Below are 20,623 nucleotides of genomic sequence, written 5' to 3' on the forward strand. Positions count from 1 at the left end.
ATCTCCTCATCACCATCTACTACTGAAGGAGGTAGAAACCAATATAAATAGAACCCCTAGGGGTTCAGAAAATTAGGAGAGAAAGTATTGTGAGAATTGTAGAATTGATTCTTGTACTTGTTCGTGGTAATACTTATCTTCGGAGGCATAACATTTGTATCATAATCCAACTCTTTGTATTTAATGTCTTTTTTTCCTTCTATAGCTCTCCTATTGTAAACTCTTCAACTGTACTTATATATATATAAAAACTGAAGCGTTGCATTTATTATTAGAACGCTCCGATTAAGCCAGATTAGCGTCCATGTCATTATCTTTTTTTTCTCTTCAATTTTCCTATGATTGTTTTTAACATTTATTTATTTTTAATATTTATACTTCCTCAACCTTTCTCCGTCCTTTACCTTTTCATTTCCCCACTACTTCTCCAACATTTCTTCCTCTCTTACATTTTCATCTCCCCACTAACCTCTACATTAATGTCATTCTTCCTCTTCCTCTTCATCTTCCTTTATTTTTGTCTCTTCTTATTCACACATTCTTACTATAAATTCGTCACTATCACTTCCATTTTATGCATAGTTTTCCCTCACAAAACAAAGGCTCTCTCTCTCTCTCTCTCATTTTTTTGGGGTTTTTTTTTTTTTTTTTCTTGTATCTCTACTTTAGGCTAATAATTTTTTATATTCTTCAAAACTGTACTTTAGGTTAATGCAATTTAGTTTAGTTTTTTAAATTTTTTTTTTTTGTTCTCTTTGATTGTTAAATTTTATCTTATTGCATTATAAAGAATTAAATATAGCACATAAAAATATAATATTATTCTATTACATAGCATGATTTGGATAATTTGATATTTATTGTTTTTTTTTGTTTTCTTTGATTGTTAAATTTTATCCTATTGCGTTATAAAGAATTAAATATAGTATATAAAAACATAATATTATTCTACTACATAGCATGATTTGGATAATTTGGTATTTACTGTTTTTTTTTGTTTTTAATTTTTTTTTGTTCTCTTTGATTGTTAAATTTTATCCTATTGCGTTATAAAGAATTAAATATAGTATATAAAAAATATAATATTATTCTATTACATAGCATGATTTGGATAATTTGATATCTATTTTATGACACATCATAATTTTTTATAGTGCTCAATTTAGATGTTAAACTATGAGACTTTACTAATTTTTGCTTATTTTTAATTCTTTGTGGTGGACAAAGTACTCTTAATAATTGTATTAGAAGTACTCTATAATGTCATTTATTTAGAGCAGAGCAAAGCAAAGGCCAACCAAACAAAAATAATCAGATGGGTGACAAATTTTAGCTTTTTCAATTTTACTTTAATTGTTATTATTATTTTATAACAATGTATATATAGAAATTTAATTCTTAGATTTTACTAATAATTGTTTATTTGATAATATGTATTGGGTGGATGAAATTACAATTTACACAAAGAAAATAACTTAATAGATTCTCAACAACAAATTGTTTTTCCTAATTGGTCCAATTAATCATTGTTAAGTTTATTAATTTTCTTAGTTACATTTTTTGGTGTTTTGGATTGTAGGCAGAAAAAATAAGGTTTGAGAAAGTATGTTTAAAACTAAAAGAATAATTTCCAAATTTTATAATCTATTTAATGATTCACAAAATGTTATAAATAACGTTTATTAAAAAATGAATATTTTCGTTAACTTGCCTTTTGAATTTTTGAGAAAAATTGTATTGTTTTCATTTTGGTATGACAAAATTTATATTTATGATTTATAATTGTTCTTATATTACATTTATGATTGTTTCTAGAATAAATAAAAATATGATTATAAAATACATTATTCTTTATTAAATTAGTTTAATTGTAAAAAAAATAAAATAAAACCACCATAAAAATGATTATCACGCACAATGCTTGGGTTCGCGATTAGTGGAATTTAAAAGGAATTCAATTCTTTGAATTTTATCACTCTTAAAATCCCAAACAATTTCTCAAAAGCTAAACAATCCACAAAGTTATTCATCAACCAAACAGGCCAACTAGAGTCCAAAACACAAAAATTCCAGCCACAACACAACCATCTACTTAAACTGATGTACTTTGAAGAATTTAAGTTTCATTTAAAAAAATTAAGATAAAAAAATTTAAATTGTTAGACCCCAAGTTCTATACAAAAAAATAAAATAAAATTAAGATTCAAACTCTACTATCTTTTCTCTTCCATTTTCACAATTTCTGGGTTACCAAACAGTCCAATTAATCAGTAAATGACAAATAATTAATATAAGAAAAAGGAAATCTAATATAACTAATGTGTATTGAACCATAAAAAGCAAATTATCAAGCACCACCCAAGAAAAGCAAAACATTTATTCCCCTTCCTTCAAAAGTTTCTAAGAAAAGAATGGTTACCAATTGATTGGTATGATCTTTAATAGAATAAAAAGCTTCTAATGGTTGTGAGGCTTGATTGTTGGCATCTATCAATGAGTGGACAAACGGAATAGAGATAAAAAAGAAATTTAGTTCACTATATAAAATGACAAGAAAAAGAGAACAATAGCAATTTTTCTTTGGTGAAAATAAATGTCACTCTTGCTATAAAACAAAGACCAAAATGAAAAAATCAAATTGAAGTTAATTATCAAATAGAAAAATATTATAGAAAACATATTGAGAGTAACATTCTTGCAGCCTAGAGAAGGGAAACCACAAAACAATTTATAACAAACATGATCAAATGCCAAACTCAAATCAATTTTGAAAAAGAAAAAATATATTTGAATAATTTTGAGGCAATGAAAACTCAAACTCATTCATCATGAAATCCCAAAATTGAATTACATTTTTTTTTTTTGTAATGAGATGGAAATAAATAAATAATGAGAATAATAAAAATAACAAAACTCATTTTGAGTTCACCCTTTGGACTACGCTACTAATATTTGCCTCTCATGTGTTTCAGTTTCATTTGCAAGCCCTAGAGTCATTTTTTGTCTCTTGCACTCATTTGATTGGATTTTGGCATACTTAAGTCATGATAGAAAGCTCTTATAAGAAGGCGAGACCTTGTTAAATTAATTGTGATGACCGAGGATTTGCGAGTTTACACACCTCTGAATATTCGACCCACACAGAAGTCTTTGTGGATTTTAGGGTTTTTATCTAGCCAGAACAATATGAAGCTTACAATTCCATCCTACATCAATTAATATTAGAGCCTTTTATTTTTCTCTTGTAATTGCTAACGAACAGGACTGTAGCATTTTGGTGACTAAGATTATGAAGAATCGAGTTCCTTAAAAGAAACTAATTACTTCAATCCTAATTGCGCAAGTGAGATTTTACTGCTTGGATTCTTGATTTGGAAGAGATTATGTTGAATATTGGAAGACAGATTTGTAAGAAATCTAGAATAGCGATAGAAAATAATCATAGCTCCAACCATTGTTGTTCAACTGATGTTTAAAGAAAAACCCAATGCAAAGTAATTAATTTATGGGAATTGCGTTTAGCTACATCGATATCTAGCATATTAAGTATTCAATTTTGTGCCAATGCAAGTATGATTATGTAGGAAGAGTTAGTACATAATTAGACCCTGGAACAACTTAAATCCATAAAGTAGAGATACTGACAAAATGTGGGAGGTTTCTAATTAGGCCGAAAGCACCTTTGTTAATTTTACTAACAAAATTTGAAACTTTTCATTAGATAGTCATGACTTATAAATTTTGGGATTTAAATTGTTAGGTTACTAGTATATAGATTGGCAAACAATGAATAAAAAGTTAATTTTTGTGTGTGTTTTAGAGTGAATTTCAAGATCAAGACTCGTGCCCTAAATATCTCAAGAATAAAAAAAGTTACTATAATCTTAACACATAGTTTGACACTTTTGGTTCGATCAAGACAATTTTGATACTTGTCGATCAATCGAGAATTACAGATCTTGATTTTCAATCAGGCTTAATAACTCGCCCAAAGTCTAGAATTTCAAGCCCCACTTGCTAGAGTATAAAAGGACTAATTAGGGATGCCAAAAAGAAATTTTGGAGAGCTGGGGTTTTGTGGCTGAATTTTTGCTACTTCTAACTTCCCAATATTTGTAGGACCCGTTATATTCTCTCCTTTAAAAGATTGCCTTAGGCCCCGTCTATTTGGAGTGAAAATAAGGAGGATGGAAAACTAAAGGAGGAAAATAGACATTTTTCACTGTTCGTTTGGAGAGAAAAAAAAGGGAGGATGGAAAACCGGGAGAAAAATTTTCCTCTCGGGCCCACAAAAATTTTCCTCCCAAATTGGGAGGAAAATGGTGGGGAGAAAACATTGGGATGGGGGCTTTTACTAAAAAGCCCCCATCCCACTTGACATGTTCTTTTTTTTTTTTTTTTTTTAACGTTACTGTCTGAAAGTTTTTTTTTTCAACATTTTACATATTATGTAATAAGGGTATAATAGTTAATTTATATAAATTATATTTTCCATTCTCCCACTTTTCCACCCCTCCAACCGAACACACAAGAGAGAAAACTAAATATTTTTCATCCTCTCAATTTTCCATCCTCTCACAATTTTCTATCCTCCCACTTTTTCACTCCTTCAACCGAACAGAACCTTAATGTGCTCCAATTGGAAATGAAACAGAATCAATTACCTCCATTCATGAAAGATGGAGGCTGACTGATGTGAAGTGGAACTGACCTTGGTGGAGGTTGATTGGCGTTTTGTTAAAATAATCTTTCCTCTATTTGTCTTTTCCTTACCTCCAAACTGCTAGGCATAAAGAATCAAAGATTAATCTTATTGCAGACTTACTTTTGTTTATCTTACCTACTATAAGGATTTTTCTATGTATTTTATTTTTCGTTTACTGGTATGGTGGTGGGGGGTGTGGAATATTGTGGGAATCTCACATCATGAAACCTACAAGTGAGATCAACATGAGAGGTGTCTTTTGGCTCTTTGCAACCACCATTCTTCATCAGAAAAACTTGGGAATACTATCATATATGTATGGCATATGAAACCGGGTTGGAGTGGTGTCTACATATTGTCAAGCGAGAACTTGCATAGCTGATTTGGCATGTGTTAAAAGAAGATAAAAGAATATGTAATCTATCGATAAAAAATTTAGAGTTGTATTAACAAGCAGCGTAAAGTGCCCGTTAATAATAATTTTTTTGTTAGTTTTTGGTAGTAATAACAGTTTTTGGGTAACTATTGGCAGTTTTTTAATTTTTTATATCTTTTTTGGCATTTTTTTGATATTTTTTTTCTTTTTTTAAGTGAGATCCATAATGAAAAATCTTAAAAAGCACAGTACGATACTTGTTAACATTTTCTATAATTTTATATTATTAATTCAATAAAAAGTTATTAAGTAGTGTAACTTCGATTAAAAGTACACTACCTAATAACACATACATACCGACCACCACGTATACACCTGTGTTCTCCATTTATTGTGGTGTCTGTGTCTCATATGCTGCATATATGTTAAGAATGGTCGGTTTATATATATATATGTTAAGACTGGCACCTGTGTATTCTTGTCCTTATCTCTTTGTTTTTTCCATTAGTAGGGTTGGTGGAGCAGAAGAAAGATTGCATAGGATTCTTTGGTTACATTTTTTTTTTATTACTATTTTTTAAATAAGATATAACCAAAGAGATTCAATAAGCAAAACATGCATTTGTATTGTCCTTGTGTCTGTATTTATAAATAGATTACATAGTACTTCTTTAGATTTGCCTAGCATTTGCCAGTATTTCTCCCTCAATATTGAGTTTCAAAATACTTGGTATTCAAGAATTGCCAACATTCAACTTCCAAAAGCAAATATTTGCAGCGTAACATCTAATTGGTTTGGTTTCTATAGAATCTGGAGAGGAAGAAACTCAATCTTTGTTACTGTTGAACTTTCTCTTCCTAGTTCCTAGTTCTTCATAATTTCATATAGCTCCCAGGTGGGCTTCAAATATTAAAGATTGACTCATAAAAAAAAAAGATTGATATTGTTAAGGGCTTTATAAATTTTAATGATTCTATTAATTAGCGTCATTGTTGGGATCATGCAGCTATATATGCATAAAAATGTACTTACATGTATGTATTTGTACGTATGTTTCACTTCTTTTGAACTCAGTATAATATTGTTTTGTTCTAATACATTGACTAGCTAATAAGTTCTTTAATAAAAAGAAAGCCTTTGGTTTTTATTGACTTCTTTTAGCGTTCATTTGGTTGGGAGATTGAAAAGTGAGGAAATAGGTGAGATTTTAGTTTTTTCTCCGTGTGTTTGATTTGGAGTGAAAAAGTTGAGATGAAAAACTTATTTGTTTGGTTAAGGAGAAAAGTGAGATATAAAAATGTAGTTTGTATTATAAATTTATTCTTATACCTTTATTACCTAATATGTAAGAATTAAATTTTTCTATATCATTAAGTGTCCGTTTGACAAAGATTATTTTTGCTAACTTATTTTACTATTCAGTTTATTTTTGTTACTATTTATGGGTCCCATTGCACTTTTTGGTATTATTCATAGATCTCACTGTACTATTTCAGCTAATTTTTACCCTTATCTATAGTATTTTCAGTAAAAAAAAATTTCAATTTCAACCAAAGTAAGTGGATCCTAAACGGGTGTGACATTGATTATTTTTGCCAGCTTATTTTATTATTCAGCTTATTTTTGCTACTATTCATGGGTCTTACTGCAGTTTTTGATATTATTCATGGGTCACACTTTATTATTTCAGCTAACTTTTACTTTTATTTACAGTATTTTTAGGAAAAAAATTTTCAATTTCAGCTAAATAAATTGTTCCCAAACAAATACTAAATAATAAAAATATTACTTATTATCAACTAAATTAATAAAATAAAATTTTATAACAGTTTACCCATCATAAATATTACTCTTCCTTATTATTGTATGTGGATCTCAGCTAGCTTAATTGATAAAATTTTTAATAGTTGAATAAGAGATCTGAGTTATATTCAGATAATGTATAGGTTGAATATCTCTCTATCTCAAACAGAAAATCTTATTATATTATATGAGAAGAAGTGTGGCCAGGGGAGCGTAGATGCTGTTTTAAAGAGGGGTAAAAACGTAAATGTACCGGCTGAAGCAGCTTTCCACAAAATCAATCAATTTTTCTTTCTAATTTAGGTAGAAAACATTTTGATTTGCTGAGAGAAAATATCTGCGCCTACCAACTTCTCACCTACAATCATTCCAACCAATACCCAAAAAATCATTTTTTTTTCTCTCTCTAAAATCAGCCCAACCAAAAGGGTTTTAATATTGCCGCATAAACTTTTTAAAAGTTCATATATTAACCATAATCATTTTTTTTATAAGAATTTATTATAAAAATACAATGTAACGTTACTAACGTATCATTACTCTACTCTAATAAGTATTATTAATTTTGTTTGTACTTTGTAGAGTGAGTTACAAGTTGGATTTAAGTAAATGTCGTTCGTTTGAGAGAGTGGAGGAGGAACTTTATCGGTTTGTTGATCGAAACATCTCTTGACTAGATACACCTGCATCTGAAGAAAACAAAACGAAGTTCATGGCACGAGGTACTTTGACAGCTTCCATGAATCATTTTCTTAATCACCTTTGCATTTACAATAATACCCCTTGTCCCCCCTCTCTCTCCTTCTCTTTCTCTCTCTTTCTCTCTCTCTCTCTCTCTCTCTCTCTCTCTATATATATATATATATATATATATACATCCTTCCAACACTGGCTTCGCAAACCAGTTCTACTCAGCTTTCTCTGACTCTCTCTCTCTCTCTCTGTTTTCCAAAGGAGAAAGCCTCCTGAGAGAGAGTGAAAGAGAGAATAATGGGGTGGGCCATAGCTCTACACGGCGGCGCCGGGGATATCCCAGTTTCACTAGCGGCAGAGCGACGCCAGCCACGTGAAGCAGCGTTGCGCCACTGCCTAAAGGTCGGCGTGGATGCTCTCAAAGCCCAAAAGTCTCCACTCGACGTTGTCGAACTCGTGGTACGTAAACTACTGACCACCCCAACATGCCCAAATCTCTCTCTCTCTCTCTCTCTCTCTCTATATATATATATATATATATATATATATATATATATATATATATTATATTTCTTCATATAATTATAATACTCCGTTTTTCACGTGTTGGCTATGTGTACGTAGGTAAATTGTTGAATCGTGCAATTTGTTGTGTCATGTGATTGGCTTTTGTGTCTGTTATTTTTTATTTTTTATTTTTACGTTTTTTGATTTCAAAATCTGGGAATTCGTGTATATTTCTTAACAGCTCTTAGTGAAGGCGTTGTTCAATAAAAAAAATTGAACTAGTATCTAATTAATGTTATGCATATTCTTATACCTTTTGTTGGAAATTAACTCGTAGATGTTTCTTAGTCCTAATTGGCTAGCCACAAAGTTAAAAAATTCATTTTACATTAGTCCTAACCCCTAATGGTTCAAATTTATTATCATCTTTGAGAAACTGCCTCTGCTCAGTGGTAGCTTTTCCAAATAAGAAAATTCTCAGCACATTGACGCCGATAATAATTCTATTACAGCTTACAACAATAAGAATAACAGAAATGTTCAATGAGCACTTTTAGTATTAAATAATAGAAGAAAATGGGTTTAGTGACTTTACTCTATTTGTTTCCAAATTAACATTTTCTAAAAAATGAATGATTTTTCAAAATTATTTTCTAAAATCCTACCCTAAATAAGAGAAGTTAAGAAATCGTTTTCTTATGACCTTATTTTTTTTTTCCTTGAAACTACCAAACACATTAAAATGCAAAAAACTATCTTCACATCAAATTTTTCATTGAAACAAATAGATATATATATATATATATATATATATATATATATTTATTTATATTTATATAAAGGTGCATAGTAACGTTTTTGATCAATCACTTTCATCTCACCTTTAAATCAACTAAGTTAACTGCAATTAAATTTAAGAACAGGTATTTGTTAAATATTAGCATATTAGGTTAAAGGACATTTGTACTTGAAAAAAAATGAGCATTTTGAAAGCTGTTCATAAGCGAAATAAGCTAAAAACTAAACAAAAAAACCTGTGACAAATGGACAGTTGAAACAGTGAATCTCTGGCTAAACACGGTCATTAGTATTTTCTTTCTCATTGAAGGATTTTAAACTCTGTTCTATATTTAATTCACTTTCTGATGCTACCATTGATGATTTCCCATGTACAGGTTCGTGAACTAGAAAACAATCCACATTATAATGCGGGTAGGGGATCTGTCTTAACTAGAGAAGGCACAATTGAAATGGAAGCTTCTATTATGGATGGCAACACTAAAAGATGTGGAGCTGTTTCTGGGCTTACTACCGTAGTTAATCCCATATCCTTGGCACGACTTGTCATGGAGAAAACTCCTCATATATATCTTGCTTTTGATGGGGCAGAAAGATTTGCAAGGGAACAAGTGAGTGAAAATCTTACTATGTACTTTTGCTAGCCTTGAACTTATTTCTGTTGCACCCTTAATTTTCTGTTTCCAATTGAAGTCAATCACATGATTTTCCTTATTCAGAAAAAAGTAATAATTTGTTGATGGCAAAATGATAGCAGTTCCACAAATTTAGAATCTTCTGTTGTAATGCTGATAAGGTTTGCTGCCTAGAGGTCAGCATCTCTATTCTGTTCTTGGTCACAATATTAGAATTGCTACACTAGCATGCTACTGAATCAATACTTAATTTTAATGTTCCCTTTTCACTTTCTCCATTTTCTTTGTCAGAACAATTGGGTGAGATAGGCATTTAACTGAGTCTCTTGTTTCCAGTGATTCTGAAAACCCAATTTTGTAGCTGTGCAGTCATTATAATGGACATCCTTCAATCTTTTCAGAACTTGAATTTAAGGAATGGGTAAAAAAAAAGGTTAACATAATCCAACTTTTTGTGAACTCCACAGCTAGGTTCAATTTGGTTTGTCACTTCACAAATTTAATGGGTGCTTTAGTAAGATGAGTAATTTTGAATTTTGGTCAACTCTGATATTAAATTGAACTATTTTTGGAAAAAACCCTCTGTTGCATCCCCTACCCCTTGTCTATTGTGCTACTGTCTGTCTTAGTCATCTTTAGCCTTGAGATTTATCCCAAATTATTTATTGAGCTGTTTGGAAAATTTTTTGGATCTTTTGTGATATTTGTTTATAATGGCCACGTCCTAAACTATTGTAGGTGCAATATTTTCCTCAAATTGAAGAGTTGTAATCAACTGCAAACTTTTAAAATCTATGCCTCTTATGTCATGTGACTACCATTTAAGCACGTTGAGCTGAGGAAAAAGAAATCAACATTGAGATCAATGTCTAGCACATATTTTCAGCAACCATGTCGATGCCTTAGAACATGGTTAATTAATTATTTCCTGAATGTAGCCTTATATATCTCATTAAGTTCAGTAATTTAGTCTCCTTGTGAGTTTCATTCTATGAAATAATTGCTACCAAAGGCTAGCCTTCAAAACATGGTTATATAGATAATACATTTCGAATTTCAGTAAAATAAAACTGGTATTGCTTTTGGTTTTTTGTCTAGATTGGAACAGAGCAAGTGATATATAGGAATTATGCTTGGTTCATTGATGCTTTCACTTTGATCACCCCCTAGTTGTAATAATAATGATGATGATGATGAAGTGTTGTTACTTATCCATACATACATGTATGTATTCTAGTTGTTATAATCATTATTATTTTAATTGCATTTACCTAAATGTGTGATTTGTCTTCATCAAATTTCTTGTGACTGTTCTTAAATTGTCCAGGGTATTGAAACTGTAGATTCAAGCCATTATAACTACAGAAACTGTATTGTTGTTGTTAAAATCATTGTTATTTGAATTGCGTTTACCTATATGTGTAGGTTATCTTCATCAAATTTTCTTTTAACTGTGACTTCTTAAATTGTCCAGGGTATTGAAACTGTAGATTCAAGCCATTTTATAACTCAAGAAAATATTGAGAGGCTAAAGCAGGCAAAGGAAGCGAATAGAGTTCAGGTACTTTCTTCTCTAATTTTTTTGGGAGAGTAGATAACTATGCTGAATTTGCTCTTTGAGTTGATATTGGCTTGTGAAATTGTGTTTCCTCATTTACTTTCATGGTGCATATCTCTACCATTTTGGTTTCCCAACTGCTAGTAATTTCTTTGTCTTGGCTACAACCTAAAGCTCTTCAGAAATTTTCAGTACATTGAGCAAGCTAACAAATCATTTGACACGGGTCGTTGCTCAAGTTTCTAATTTTTGCGGGTCTAAAACCTGTTTTCCAACCATTAGTGTGTGTGATAGTTTTTATTTTATTTTATTTTTACTTGGTAACTTCTTCTGTAAATTTGCAGATTGATTATACACAACCGATTCAAAAAGATGAGAAGAAAGAGACACCAACAGCTGATGGTGATAGCCAAATTGGGACGGTTGGATGTGTGGCTGTTGATAGTCATGGGAATCTAGCTTCTGCAACTTCTACTGGTGGATTAGTGAACAAGATGGTTGGTAGGATTGGGGACACGCCCATCATAGGGGCAGGGACATATGCCAACAATCTCTGTGCAGTTTCAGCTACAGGAAAAGGTGAAGCAATAATGCGTGGCACTGTTGCAAGAGATGTGGCTGCTCTTATGGAATTCAAAGGTCTTTCTCTCAAGGAGGCTGCAGCTTATGTTGTAGAGGAGTGTGTTCCAAGAGGCAATGTTGGCTTGGTTGCTGTCTCAGCCAAAGGAGAAGTCACAATGGCTTATAATACAACAGGCATGTTTCGAGCTTGTGCTACTGAAGATGGGTATTCAGAGATTGCAATATGGCCTTCTGTGCAAAACTGAGTGCTTTAGGTGAGTTTCAGTTACTTGAGTCCAGGAAGTTGCTTCGGTTGACTCATTGTGAGTCACCCACACTCTTAGTATTTGGCAAATGACTAGTATTTATATCTTGCTGTATTATCCAAAATAAAGGCAAATGATTGTTATTATGTGGTCGGACCAATAAGTAGGATTAAATTTTCAATAAATTAACATCACTGCACCACATTTACCACTTTACAATGCTTGTACCACTAGTGTATATATGGATCTCGAATTGAACAATCAAGATTTTCTGTCTGAGTAACTATTTCTAGAACACTCTCTCACTCTCACAATGTCACTTTCAATTTTGAAATATTGCTCTATCTCCGATAGCATGCAGTCGATAATGAAGACAGATATATAGAAAGTTTATTTCTCTTTCTCCACCTGTCATTTTTTCTTCTTCCTCCTCTTCTTCACCAAAAAACTCCATAAACAAACCTCCAAACTTCACTTCGATACAAACCCATATCAATCCGAGTCCATTTTCAATGTTTGTAGACAAATCCGAGGCAAACCCAATCCTTGAACCAACTATCACAGACCTGATTCGGGTCCTTTACGTTAGGGTATGGATCTTCACTTTCTCTCTCAAAGGCAATAGCGAGTACTCCACCCCGAGCCTCCATAGCAATGGTGACAATTGCGTTGGCTTGAGTTTTGGGTTGATTGGGATTTTTTGAATGAGTTTTCTGTTAGGTTGATTTTGAGTTGGATTTGTGATGAATTTTCAGATTTGTTTGAGTTAGTTTGTTTTGGGTTGATTTCTTCTTCTTCTTCCTCCTACTTATTTTTGTGGATTGAATGGAGACAAGGGAAGAGAGAGAGAGAGAGAGTTTGACAAGAGTGAGAGAGGAGAGAAAAAAAAAATCAATTTGAAAGCTACAGTAACCATGTAAATATACATGGTTACTGTAGCAATTTTTGTATTTGTACAATGTTATAGACCCGCTAAAGCAAGTAGTTTTTGAGGAAAAATGTGTACAATTGACAATTTTTTCTATATTACAATGATTGAGGCGAGTGCTCTAAGTATGTTAGTGATAAATTTTTTTTCAATCTCAAAGTCAAATCTTGCCTCCAGCATTACTCTTATAAATGTCCATATCATGGATAATTACCATGTCATTAGACTTTTTACTCCTAGTTTCACCATCAAATTATATTGAGAATTCCTTTTATATAGAATACATCTTCTTGGCCATCATTTCCTTGTATATGATCATTTGTCTCCTTTGATGTGCAAGCCTTGGCATTTACTCCTTTTTTTTTTTTTTTGGTTGACAAAGGATAGGTTTTATACGTGCAAAAACACACACACACACATCTCCTGATAAGTGGTTTCCATAATTTTTTTAAGTTTAAATTTTAAGGAAATAAAACTACATACTTTTTAGGAAAAATTATTTATTGTTGAATACAATAAATAATAAAATTAAATAAATCATTAGCAAATACTTTCTCGTGGCATGGTGGTCAATAAAAGGTTTGAGGAATGATGGAAATGGAAATGGAAGGGTATGTTTAATAACTGTTTTTTCCCTTATTTTCTATTTTTAAAAATAATTTTCTATTTTTGAAACTAAAGAACTTGTTTGGCAACCCAAAATGGACTAAAAACAAAAATTGTTCTTAAAACTCAATTTGTGAAGGAAACTGAAAACATGCATCGTGTTTTTAGTTTCTAATTTTCAAAAGCCAATGAAAATACACATTTAATTTAATGAATCTATCTTATTTAATAAGTTAACATTAAAGTTCAAATCTTAGTAACAACATATTATAGTATTTTATATTTTTTCCTTAAAAAACTATTTTTTTAAATTTCAACTAACCAAACATGTTTTTAATTTTAAAAATACAAGAAAATTGTTTTTTCTTTATATTTCCCAAAACAAGTTTTTGAAAATAGAAAACAAAAACTGTTACCAAATATAATCGAAATGTCTAGCACATTATCAGCAACCATATTGATACCTTAGAAAATGGAAAAGTTATATTTGGAAAATTCATAGTTTGCATTATACTTGCAATGTAAATTTTAAATTGTTGTACAACTACAATGTAAAGTTTATATTGCTAGTACAAATGTAAAATTTACCCTTAATATTTCCCAAATGTAAATATTTATTTATTTATTTTGTTATTTTTAATAGAAGAGAGAGATGAAAGTGAGAGAGAATTTTTTAATAAAGAAGAGGGAGACAACAGAATGAAATGAAGTTTCTTAAGTATCACTTGTAGCTACAGTGAATTGCTAGAGATAGCAGTTTCCTATAGCTAGTTGATAAAAAATTATAGATTTAGCATTTGGGATGTAGTATGGATTTTGGTTGTTTGAAAACTAAAATAGCTTTTTTGCAAAAATAAAGTCTCCAATGTGAATACTCTTGTATTTCATAAATCAGTATTTTGGTCTAGTTATGAGATTCCATCTGCGAAATAAATGCTCACAAAGGACAAGCCTCAAAACATAACATGATATATATGAATTAATCATGTGTGGTTCATTGATGGATTTACCTCAATAAAACAAAGGGTCATGTTAAAGGGGAGTCCTAATCTTCCGTCACACTATTTCTGCTCCATTATATACTCTACAAATAAAAACATGCCATATGTCCATTTATTTCATTAAATGCTAAATTTATGCCTTCTATTATTTCAATTTCCTAAAATAAATAAATAAATAACCTATCATATTTAAGTAATTGAAATAATAGAAGGCATTAATTTAGCATTTAATAAAATAAATGGACATGTGACATGTTTTTATTTGTGGAGTATATAGTGGAGAAGGAAGAGTGAGATTGAAGATTTGGACTCACTAATGGGTGCCCTTAGAGTAATAGTTAACAATTCATTTTAGGAAAGTTTTGACGCTACTTTTATGGGAAATAGAAAAAACTGTCAAAATATTAATTACTTTTTTTTTTCTCATAAAATTTTTCTTTAAATAGATTGTTAATCATTATCTTAAGGGCATCCTCCAAAAACAAATACTTTCTCGTGGCATAGTGGGTAAAAGAAGTTTTGTGGAATAATGGAATGATAAATATGCAAATGCGTAACACATTATCAGCAAGTGGTTGGTGTAGCAACTAGCAACATTATTAAATGAAAGCCTCTTGAAAACGTGGGGACAAGGCTTCATTATATAAAAAAAGCAAGGTTTTGAAACTCGAACCGTTCATTGAATCGTAAAAGGGAGAGGTTCAAGGTTTTTGAGGTCGAACCGAAGTTGAACCAGGGTCGAATCGTGATGATGTCATAATTTATTTAATAACTAATTAAAGCCTAAATATAGATATTAAATTTATAAAACTAGCAAAATTGACTAATATATCTATATATGTGAGGGAAATTTAATGATTTTCAAGCATATATTTAATAATTAAATAAGAAAGTTAAGAAAATAAAATAATAACCATGAAAACATTAAAATTTATGACTAATTTTTGAAGTAAAGTTGAATATCTTTGAAGGATTTTAATTATAATTTTTTTTATTTCTTCTAAGAGATGGATAATTTAATTAAGTAGAATAAAATTGTGTTAAGTTGTTTTTATAAAAAAAAAAAAATTGCTAAGGGGTTGGACCGCACGGTTCTTGACACCGGTTCATGCGGTTCAATCCTGGTTTTAGGGGTTCATAGAATTAACTAAAAATATGGTTCTTTATAGGAATGGCAATTTAGATCCGACCCATGAATATTCGGCACAGCCCGACCCTAATGGGCCGGATTTTACCCGGTCCAATAAAGAATAGGGTCAGGTATGGGTTTAAAAAAAAAAATCCGAAGCAGGTATGGGTCGGGTTCGGGTTTTATCAAAAAAATTCGAAATCCGACCCAGAACCCGGCCCGGATATATATATATATATATATCATTTGTAACCCTACCCTAAGTCACTACCCAGCCCCAGCCGCCCCTTTCATTCCCATTTCCCATCAGTCTTCAGTAGCCCTCACGCCCCTCACGCCCCTCATGCCTCAGCAGCCCCTCACGCCTCAGCAGCCCCTTACCCCCTTTCCTACCCCTCACGCCTCAATTCTTGCAGGTCATGATTTTCACTAAAAGATTGAATCTGCTTCTGGGTTTTCATTTTTTTTTTTTGGGTTTTGATTATAGTTTGTGTTTTAAATTTTGGGGCTGTTTAATAAAGAGATTGTAATGTGGGTTTGTTAGATTGCTTTGTGTATTAAAGTTTAGTTATGTTATGTGGGAACTTAATAATACCGATGGTTTGATTGTCTGACATGCTGACTAGAATGAAAGGCTCTAACTTTGTGTTATGTTTTGGTGTAATTAGAATTTATATGGATTTCAATAATTAAAATTGTATTTTTATATTTGCTAATTACAAATTGATAAAGTTTATTCCATTTTTTAATTCATTGTTATTTTAAGTTCTTCAACTATGTTTGGTGATTGTGATCTTCAAACAATTCTTGATGATAGGAGCCTAATGAAGAGGATGGGAGTTGTGTCACAGTTGTGGAGGATTAGACATTTTGTAATAATTTAGTAGCCCTTTTAATTTCTTAGACTTGTTGGATTAATTTGTTGGTTTGTAATTATTCTAAGCCTTTTGTAATTTATTAGTCTTTTTAATTTGTTGGTTTGTGGAGGATAAGACATTTTGTAATTTCTTAGTCTTTTTAATTTCTTAGACTTGTGGGATTTATTTTGTAGCTTTTTAATTTCTTGAACTTGTTGGGCTTGTGATATATATTTCTTTGGATTTGTTGGATTTATTTTATTTTTATGTTTAGCGGGTGATTTTAGCTATGATTTTGTTGATTAATGATTAACTGGTTATCTTAGTTAAGTGATTTATTGATTTAAAAACTTAGTTATGATTTATTGATGTATAATTAACAGGTGATTTATTGATTTATGATTAATCTATAATGTGGTTTGATTTGGCTACCATATAATGTGGCCTAAATGCCAAATTTTGGTATTTGGGCCATGTTAAATGGCTTGAATGTAGGAAAAAAAAAATTTAATGGGCTACAAATTTTTTTTTGGTTGGGCCAGATTTGGGCCCAAGAAGATAAATGGGGCCTGGCGGGGCGGGTCTAAGCCCCAGAAAAAAATACCTGAATAATAATCGGGCCAGGTTCGGGCCGCGGGTCGGGTCCGGGTATGCAAAAACCCGGCTTGAACCTGACCCATTGCCATTCCTAGTTCTTTATGCTTAAAAATTCAGTTTTCATCCTAATTCCCGGTTTTCACGATCCGATCTCCCGGTCTGGTCTGGTTCTGAAAATAGTGAAAAAAAGTGGAAAGACATCGTGAGCCATGCATGTACATATTAATGGCATCAAGTTTTGCACAATGGTTGAACTCAATACATTCCCATTTTCATTCCCAATTTATTTGAAGCTGGTTTCGCTTTCTGTCAATGGAATCCTATCCTTACAAAATGAACCATGGTACAGAAAGTAATGAGAAAAGAGATGATGGGGCTGATCCAGAAACCCATAACAAATACAAAGAGATCATTGCAACCCTCCCAAGAAGTAATAGACATCATTGGATAGTTGATCTCTACCAATATGAAGGACTCTTGTTAGCCCAAGACTATTTCAAGCCTCAGCCCAACGATGTGATTCTGAGTAGCCTTCCAAAATCTGGCACAACTTGGCTTAATTAAGGCTCTGAATTTTGCCATTTTGACACGATCCTCTTTTGGTGAGTCTACAAACCCTTTACTCTCTAGATTGTCACATGACTGCGTACCATTTTTAGAGCTAGAAATTGGGTCAAACCTCCAAAATTTCAATTCAAATATTTCACTTGTGGCTACACACATTCCTTACACTTCCTCACCAAAATCTATTATAAGTTCTGGCTGTAAAATTATTTACATATTTAGGGATCCAAAGGATGTGATTGTGTCTTCATGGCATTTTTCTCAAAAATTAAGTCCTGAAGGTGTACAAATCTCCACCATGGAAGATCATGATTTGAAAGAGGCATTTGAGTTGTTTTGTGAAGGAGTATCTATTGCTGGACCATATTGGAATCATGTATTAGGGTATTGGAGGGCAAGTTTAGAATCACCCGAAATGATATTATTTATAAAGTACGAAGATCTAACGAACGAGACCATACACTATGTAAAGAAAATGAATGAGTTCATGGGTTACCCTTTCTCTTTAGAGGAAGAAGTTAATGGTGTGGTGCAAAATATTATAAACTTACGTAGTTTTGAGAATTTGTCTAGTTTGGAGGTCAATCAAAGTGGACCTATGCAGTTTTTATCGGGCATAGTGGGTGAAAATAATGCTTATTTTAGGAAAGGTAAAGTTGGAGACTGGAAGAATCATCTTACACCTAAAATGGCGACACGAATTGATCAAATAAATGAGCAAAAGCTAAGTAGTTTGGGCTTGACTTTGCATGTCTCAGCTAATGCATGAGGGGGGACTCTATACTCTTTTCATGCCTGGCATATTTCAGTCTCAAAATTGTTGAGTATGGAAACTAAATAAAGTGCGACATTAGCCTAAGGTGGTACAATCGTTTGCGAATTACGGAGGCCATTGGTTTGAATCTACCAGTGCTTGTTTCAGGATTTCAAACATCATGACTAATGGTTTTCAGTGCAAGAACCACCAGTAAGTTACTTGATAAGGTTTGGTTGCTCCCTGTTTTTTCGATGAATTGTCTGATTCCTGTTAGTTTGTTATGTGAAGTGTCCATGTATTTTCTAGTGTATTGTTGAAATTGTAAGCTTGTACATAAAGTGGAATCGCAGTCCTACTTTTCTCTCTCTTTCTTTTTCCGATGTGTTTGCAACCCTACCTTTCCTTTTCACTTGCCATTTCAAAAAACCACGACCACAGGATATAGTCAATAAAAAATACATTACAAACTTGGGATCTTTTTGTGCCAATTTCAGCTAGCGACCCATGAAAAAACACATTTGGTTGTTTATAATTAAGCTAAAGTATTAAAGGGAAGCACGAAGTCGTTATTTTCTCCAATTCCCTTTTTATATTTTTACATTATTTTTCTCAATTCTTACCAATTATACGTAGATATGTTAATAAGGTTATTCATGAAGAGTTTGAGAAACTGATTTTACGAATGGGCGTGCGCATGTGCTACTTAAAAACTTAATGTCGGACCGTGACACTCCCTCACAATGATAGTCCTATGACACTCCTATGACTTGAACCTATAACCTTGGTTTTGATACCATTTGTCAGACCTTGAACTGTGTCATTACACCTCAAAACCAATTGGTGATGAGGAAGACACACTCAAATCTTTTATAATATTTGATATGTGTCTGTGGGCTTGTTGTTAGAGCATTTGTAGGGAGTCAAATTTTGGTCCCCACATTAATTTTGTGTGTTTGTGTCTGTTTGTTCTTAATACGCAATCAAATTCAACTTACTGTTTGATTTAGAGACCCATCTTTTATGCACAATTTTAAATACAAAAAACTTGAAATTTAACATTTGGTGGATGACATAGATAATGATCTTAGATCATCTTGAAATGTTGCATCCATGTAGAGTATAAGAAGAAGATCTAATCTAAACACTGACTAAAAAAAAAAAATTGCATCTAATAAAGAAATATTGAGTAGTGTAACATAGCTTAGAATTATACTAATTATAACTTGAACCTAATCTTACTTTAAAAATTATAGGGTTTAACTTGGATTACCCTTAAACTACAGGGTTTAAAATGAAAATATTCCAAATGCTTAATTTCATGCAGCTAGCGAGTTCTTGTTCTGTGCTGGAAGGAACAAAAAGCTAGTTTGGTGATTAATGCTAGATGGAATAAGCCTGGTGGCAAGTGGTTCAAACTCAATTTGGCTGGCTCATCGTTGGGTAATCCTGGAAGAGCTAGCGCAGGGGGCCTAATTCGTGATTCGAATTTACTCTGGGTTAAGGCTTCACCCGTAATATTGGGATATCTTCTAGTGTGGATGCGAAATTATGGGCTCTAAGAGATGGGCTACCCTTATGCATTTCTCTTAAATTTTGGTTCTGGAGATTGAAATTGATGCTAAAGTTGTTCTTGATTGGATTTCTAGTGAGTACAATTGTAATTTACATAATTCCTTTTTCAGTATAGACTGCAGGATTCTTATTAGTCAAATTTCTCAAATAAAGATGAATCACTACTACCATCTAACTAACTAGTACACAGATGCCTTAGCTAGGAAATAATTGACACTTTGTCAAAACCTTATTATTTTTTATAGTTCTTGTGGACATTTGCATGCATTTATTTTATGAAAATATGGGCTTGTACCATGAGAGGTTGAGAAAAACCTCTATTTTCTCTAGATAGTTTAATGAAAGTCGAATTTCTGCCCAAAAAAAAAAATTCTGTGACTTGTAATTTGTAAATGTGTCTCACAATTCATGGTTTTATTTCTGAAATGACTTAAAGCTGTTCTACTGACAATGACTAGTGCTCTCTCTCTCTCTCTCTGTTTTCTTTTTGCCTTTTCCTTTGGTGATACGTAGTAGTTGTTCTTCATGCCGGTAGCTGAACATGTGCGTATTTATGAAACGACAGCTAAATTCTCATTGAATGAGAGGTCTCCACTCGAGTCCACTTGTCCTGTGAAGTGATTAGTGAGGCCTTAAAATGCACCATATGATGATCTCAACCAGCCATCCAAAAACCCATCCAATTCCAGACATACCATCTCCAATATCT

At 32.0% G+C, this 20,623-nt stretch overlaps 1 protein-coding gene and 1 pseudogene across 1 annotated transcript; both read left to right on the forward strand.

Annotated features, from left to right (window-relative positions):
* The first annotated feature begins 7,762 nt into the window (after positions 1-7,762).
* On the forward strand, positions 7,763-12,183 carry LOC142631697 (isoaspartyl peptidase/L-asparaginase-like). The gene is made up of 4 exons (XM_075805945.1): positions 7,763-8,037; positions 9,261-9,494; positions 10,993-11,079; positions 11,421-12,183. Exons 1-4 carry the CDS (start codon positions 7,876-7,878, stop codon positions 11,901-11,903), a joined length of 966 nt encoding a protein of 321 aa, XP_075662060.1. The 5' UTR covers positions 7,763-7,875; the 3' UTR covers positions 11,904-12,183.
* Positions 12,184-17,333: 5,150 nt separating this feature from the next.
* LOC142631029 (flavonol sulfotransferase-like) lies at positions 17,334-18,354 on the forward strand (annotated as a pseudogene).
* Positions 18,355-20,623: the final 2,269 nt, after the last annotated feature.

This window comes from Castanea sativa, chromosome 4 (assembly GCF_040712315.1).
Source record: "Castanea sativa cultivar Marrone di Chiusa Pesio chromosome 4, ASM4071231v1".
NCBI classification, from domain to species: Eukaryota; Viridiplantae; Streptophyta; class Magnoliopsida; order Fagales; family Fagaceae; genus Castanea; species Castanea sativa.

Excerpts from the sequence above, each read along its gene's own strand:
- LOC142631697 (XM_075805945.1), top strand. The coding sequence starts at position 7,876 with ATGGGGTGGGCCATAGCTCTACACGGCGGCGCCGGGGATATCCCAGTT. Across the intron at positions 9,495-10,992 it reads AAAGATTTGCAAGGGAACAA|GGTATTGAAACTGTAGATTC; the intron begins GTGAGTGAAAAT and ends TAAATTGTCCAG. Across the intron at positions 11,080-11,420 it reads AGGAAGCGAATAGAGTTCAG|ATTGATTATACACAACCGAT; the intron begins GTACTTTCTTCT and ends GTAAATTTGCAG.